The following is a 5,572-nucleotide window of genomic DNA, read 5'->3' as shown; positions in this document are numbered from 1 at the left end:
CAATAACATCTCTGCAGCCAGTTACCCAGCCTCATCCCAGCGACCCAGACCCTGCTCCTCAACTGATAAGGATGGGTTCAGAGAGGTTAAGGGACCTGCCTGATATCACATAGCCAGTGGTAGTGAAGCCAAGACCCCTTACAGTAGTGCTCTAAAAAGACACCCCCTCCCCCCCAAACCAGAGGGCCCCTGGAAGCTGCATGCAGTCAGACAACAAGGGGTCCCTGATGGCCTACAGGGTGCCTGGTGGGAGTGGTAGGGGAAAGAAGGAATGGTGTGTCCTCTGCCCTGCTCCAGCCAAACCCTCACCTCTCCTACCCCCGACCCCAGTCTGGCAGCCAGGGCCATAGGCTCTTGTAGGGCGGCAGGAGACAATGGACAACAGACAACAGGAAGTACAGCAGAGCATGAACAGCACAATCGAATGGGAGCTCGAACTGTGGGGAGTGACAACCCAGGGGTTGCGGCTAACGGTGGAACTGCATTTGCATAGACTGCATACCGAAGGTCCAGAGGATGTGTCACCGGAAAAAAATGATGTTACGAGTACAATCGCCTTATACCCCAGGGGGATGGTTGACATTGTTTTACTTTTCTGTTTCTATGGGTTTTGTTTTTCTGTCTTCAGTTTGTTTGTCTTTTGTTGTCTGCTAGTTGGTTTGTTGCTGTTGTTGGGGTAGTTGATCTTAAGGAGTTTTGAATTTGTCATCGTAGGACCACCACAGTAAACCTGATTGTGTATCTCTCAGGGACAAGCAGATGAACTCTGGGACCCTAGCCCCAATCCAAAAACCAGTTAGTTCTGATAACATGACCCTGTGCGAGACTCACCTGCATGAAAGGGTCACTGAAGATCACAGCAAAGTGTGGTGAAAAAGCAGATGGTGCCCAACTAGCAACAGGACTAGTGTCTGGGCTCCTAAAGGCTTGTACTCAAACAAGCAGCCATCTAAGTGAGAGTCAGCTAAGCCCACATGGAAAAAGCACACCAGCTTGTGATCCAAAGATGACAATCATAAAATCCAAATATGACGGAGAGCATCAGAGCAGAAATTGTGAACGCCCAATTTGCGGAAGGCTGTGGAGGACAGTGGGAGCCCCCAAACCCATCTGTGGAGTAACTAGTCAGACTAAGCCGGTGGCAGATCCCCCCCTAGCCAAAGGCAAAGACCTGGAACAGCCTTACTATCAAACATGGATCATTGTCATCCTGATTAGGCTGATCTAACTTGATACTTGGTCAGCTGACCTCCCTCTAGCCCCAGCCTCAATTTGTTCTAGGATCTCTTGCGTGTGCCCTGACAAAAACTTCTTTTCTGTTTGTTTTTTTTTAATATTGTTGGTGGTCCTTTTTCTTACTCCTTGTTTGTATTTTCATCTTTATATGACTATCGTTTTATCCTTGCCACTTCATTTCGGTGTTGTTCTTGAATGGTTCTGTTGGGTTTACCAATTTGTGAAGCACAGGAGTGGCAGCAAAGAGACAATAACTGATTCCAGGTTTGTAGGGGACACAGGGCGGCTAGGGGTGGTGGAGACTGGGAGGGTGAGGGGATTTGGGAGTAAACAATGAAGGTGGGAGGGGGAGTGAGCACTAGAACTGAAGGTGATTACACAACTCATTTTGAAGTCGATTTAATCATGGTGGTGGTGGTGGTGAAGAAAATGTTCTCAAATTGATTGTGGTGATGATTGTACAATTTTTCCTGGTATGATTGAGCTATTGAATTGTGTGATACGCAGATTGAATGCCAATAAAACTTTAAAAAGAAGAAGAAGAAGAAGAGGAAGAAGAACAGCCAGTCTGGATGAGCTAAGCCTTGATTCTGGACTTATGTCGGCTCCATGTGTGACCTGGGGCAAGTGTCTGACCCTCTCTGAGCCTCAGGCTCTATCTGTGTACAGCAACCGAGCTAGACAGACAAGCACTCAAAGCCACCTCCTGGTGCCGGCCTTGTACATCCAACCCACCAACCGCACAACCATCAAGTTCATGCCTACCCACAGCGACCTTCCGGAGTGCTTCTGAGGCTGTAAATCTTAATGGCAGCAGCTAGCCTCATCTTTCTCCAGCAAAGCAGCTGGTGAGTTTGAATGGCTGACCTTGCAGCTTGGCAGCCCTAGCACACAGCGCTGACATTTTTCATAGTCTCGGGCTTTTCTCACCTCCCTACCCAACCGGCTCTAAACACCCCCTTGAAAGGCTCCCCTGCAGAAGGACCAGATTCCTCCCATCCTGTCCCAGGTCCCGGCTCACCTGTCTGTGTCCCAGGCCTCCTCTCCCAAGCTCCCCTCAAGGTCAGGACTCAGGCCTGATGGGGCATAACGGACAGTCCCTGAGCTCATGGCCAGGAACACAGGGCACGCCCCTCGGGCGGGACATCTGGCAGGTTCCTGTGGGCTGCCCATGTCTTTAGCCAGGCCAAGGGTCTCCCTCTAGAGACAGCCAAGCGGGCAGGGGACGGAGCCTTCTCCGCACGCCCAAGACCAGTCTCCTACTAACCTTTGCTATCTCTGAGGAGCAGTGGGTGGCCGGGAGGGAGGCACCTCCCAGATGGGGCCTCTATCTCTGAAACCCCATAATTATTAACTCCCCTCCGCTTGCTCTCTCACTCACTCACTCAGCAGGCGGCTGGGGCCTCCTGCCCAGGCTCTGGGCCAACGAAGGGGAGACACCCCAGGCTACATGGGAGCTCTCCTTGTGTGCCCCAGGCCCGGCTCCATCCAGGCTTACACAGTAATGTGCGGCCCCTCCTCAGGTTACCACGCTGGGAAAAGCCTGCCTGTGGACCACGGCCCTCTCACTAGCTAGCGGGCTGGGTGGCCTGGGGCAATTTGCTCAACATATCATTCCCTCATCTATAAAATTAGAATAACTCTGCCCTCCTAAATGCTGACCAGCAAAGAGGCCATTTGCGATGGCAGCCACCTTGCGCACTAAATCCTGTTTCTCTTCCCCGCCCCCAGCCTTTCCACCTCTTTCCCGGCAATGGAGGGACCACTGTTTTAACCCAGTCCTCCCCACGTCCTCTCTCCAGTGGGGTAGACATGGAGGTCTTGGGGATGGGGAAGTGAGAGGGCCGAGGGGACACTTGTCCCCGGGGTGCCAGTCCAAGGGGGTGCCAGAGGAACCGTGAATGACCCTCTCAGGCGCCACAAATATGAGAGGTGCCTAAGTGAGGCTGCAAGGCGGGAGGGGAGGTGTTTGTTTGGACGGGCATGGCCCCTATGGAGATCGGTTCATCTTGAAATTGGGGATGTGTGTGTGATTGAGAGACTGCCCTTGGGAGCAAGAATTGGAGGGTCATTTAGAGATTGGCATCCCCCTCCCCCGCCCAGGAGCTTGAATCTGGGGTGCCATTTAGAGACTGCCTCTGGGTGCTGGAACTGGGAGGGGGGTTTCAAGACTGCCTCCGGCTCATTGCCCCGGCTGTGCCCCCGCCAGCGGGCAGCAGGATGGCCCTCCCACTTCCAAGTGCTCTCCCGCTAATGCCTAGCAGATGTTGGCCTGCCTTTCCTGGCAATGGATTTTCCGAGGCCTGCTCCCACCCCCTTCCTGTTTTTGCTCCTTGCTGAACCCCAAACTAACCTCTCTCGAGTCCTCTCCCTCGCCCCCCACCTTCCTCTGCAGGCAGCCTCTGGCTCTATCTGGAAGCAATGAATGGAAAACAGGATGTATAAAGGGTGTGTGTGTGGGGGGAGGGGGTCTGCTCCTCTTCACAGGAGGGACAGGAGGGGAGGGGCAGGAGCCCAGCCTGACCGGTGGCAGTGCAGCGGAGTCAAGTCCCAGGCAGGCCTTCCGAGGACCATGGGAGTCAGCTCCTCTGGGGCACTAGACAGAGGATCTAGCTGTTTCCTGGACTTATAGACCCGTGAGCTGGATGGGGAGCCGTGCGGGCCTTGGCCCTGTGCTGTGGCTTCTTCACAGCCAGTAGAGCCCCACCCTGTCCTGCTGGAGATGAGGAAACTGAGGCTGGGAGGCCTGCCAATAGTGGGTTGGAGGTGAAAAGTGGCCAGGTCTGGAGCTGCCCGCCAGTCAGAGCTGCTGCCCCAAGTTACCTCTTAGGCTGGTTGTCCAGGGATCATTCCTACCCCTGCCCTGCCCCCAGGCAGCTGAGGCAGGGGGAAGACTCATAGGCCGCCAGTCACCTCTGGGCTGCTGTGCACACCTGGCAGACGTGTATAAGTCTCTTTTGGGGTGTCCTCTCCCCTTTGGCAGCCCGGACTACCCCACTTTCCAGGAAACAATAGGCTCTGGGGCTCCTCAAAGCTGGGCTCTGGCTGCCCCACCCCCGGCCAGCTGTGTGGAGAGAGCGGGATGGAATGTTCTGCCGGGTAGAGCTTCCCCTGGATCCCGGATTCCGATTTCAAGTGGGGAGGAGACACAGAGCGGATGTTGACTTGGGGAGAAGGGGAGGGCTCGGGAGCACCGAGAGAGTGTGGGCAGCCCAACCCAGTGAGATCAGGCCCCGTGATCCTCTGGGCTGGGGAGGGGCTGGACCCAGGAGACTCCTCTCAATGGGTTCAGACCCTACAAGACCATCTGCCTACCACCACCCCTTCTTTACAGAGAGAACATCTGGGATCGGCCTGGGCTCACCCCAGGGGCTGCCTGGGTCCAGGAAGGACCCGCCTTCATCCCCAGCCCCAGGGGCACCACCTCCCCCCCACCCCCCAAGCTGAGGACCATCAACCTTGCTCTTCTCCAAACAACTCAAGCAAAACAACCTCCTTAAGTTCAGACTCAAAGTTCACAATCAAAGTATGCAGACCGGGAGCTCCCAGCCAGCCAGCCTCGGAGAGAGGGCCAATGGGCCACTCTAGGTCAAAGGAGGGGAGGCTGGAGAGTCAGGAGCCCCCCAGACTCCCACCACAGCTGCCCAGGCTTCCAGAATCCCCGCCCGCCCCCCCCAAAAAAAATCCCCCCTCTGGTAGAGGAAGACACAAGAGCTCTTTGCGAAACAAAACGCCAAATTCACTGCCATCGAGTACACTCTGACTCAGACTGCCCCTAGAGGGCAGGGGGGAGATGCCCAGTGGGTTTCTGAGGCTGTAACTCTACAGGAAGAGACAGTCTCCTCTTTCTCCCTCAGGGTGCCTGGTGGATTTGAACCGCTCGTCTTTTGGTTAGCAGTTCAAGGCATGACCCACTAAAGCACCAGGGATCCTATAGATAAGCTTGCAACTCACAGTTATTAAGCCGATTTTGTCTGGTAGCGACCCTATAGGACAGGGTAGAACTACCCCTATGAGTTCCTGAGACTGGAATTTTATTTTTTACTTCTAAGGTCAATTTTTATTTCTACAAAAAATAAGGGGGGGGAGTCAAAACTATATAAAACATATCAAGAGGGTCTCACAGAGTGAGCTGCAGGTGGAAGGAGGATTTTGGCAAAGGCTGTGGGTCCCAAGGGAGCAGGGAAGCCACCCTGTTCCTGGGCCAGCCAGCTCCCATGGCGCCAACTCCAGGGCAGTGCCATCTAAAGCGGAGACCCACTACGTGTGAGTTGGCTAAGGACGGAGCTGAGTCCAGGTGGGACAGAGAGGGGACTGGAGGGGGGGCCTCTGTGCC

At 54.7% G+C, this 5,572-nt stretch overlaps 1 protein-coding gene across 4 annotated transcripts in view; it reads right to left on the bottom strand.

Moving 5' to 3' along the window:
• RAB3IL1 (RAB3A interacting protein like 1) overlaps window positions 1-2,444 on the bottom strand; it is a 24,719-nt gene extending 22,275 nt beyond the window's left edge. For all 4 annotated transcript variants that reach the window (XM_045297096.1, XM_045297098.1, XM_045297097.1 and 1 more), the window contains exon 1: window positions 2,258-2,444. In XM_045297096.1, the coding sequence (XP_045153031.1) occupies window positions 2,258-2,409 (152 nt within the window). In that variant the 5' untranslated portion in view covers window positions 2,410-2,444. The remainder of the gene's footprint in view (window positions 1-2,257) is intronic.
• Between the last annotated feature and the right edge of the window lie 3,128 nt (window positions 2,445-5,572).

The sequence above is a fragment of the Echinops telfairi genome, unplaced genomic scaffold (genome assembly GCF_000313985.2).
Source record: "Echinops telfairi isolate 266 unplaced genomic scaffold, ASM31398v2 ScPeMD7_7416;HRSCAF=8454, whole genome shotgun sequence".
NCBI classification, from domain to species: Eukaryota; Metazoa; Chordata; class Mammalia; order Afrosoricida; family Tenrecidae; genus Echinops; species Echinops telfairi.
Note: the sequence above shows the minus strand (reverse complement) of the source record. Positions and strands in the feature narration are given on the sequence as shown.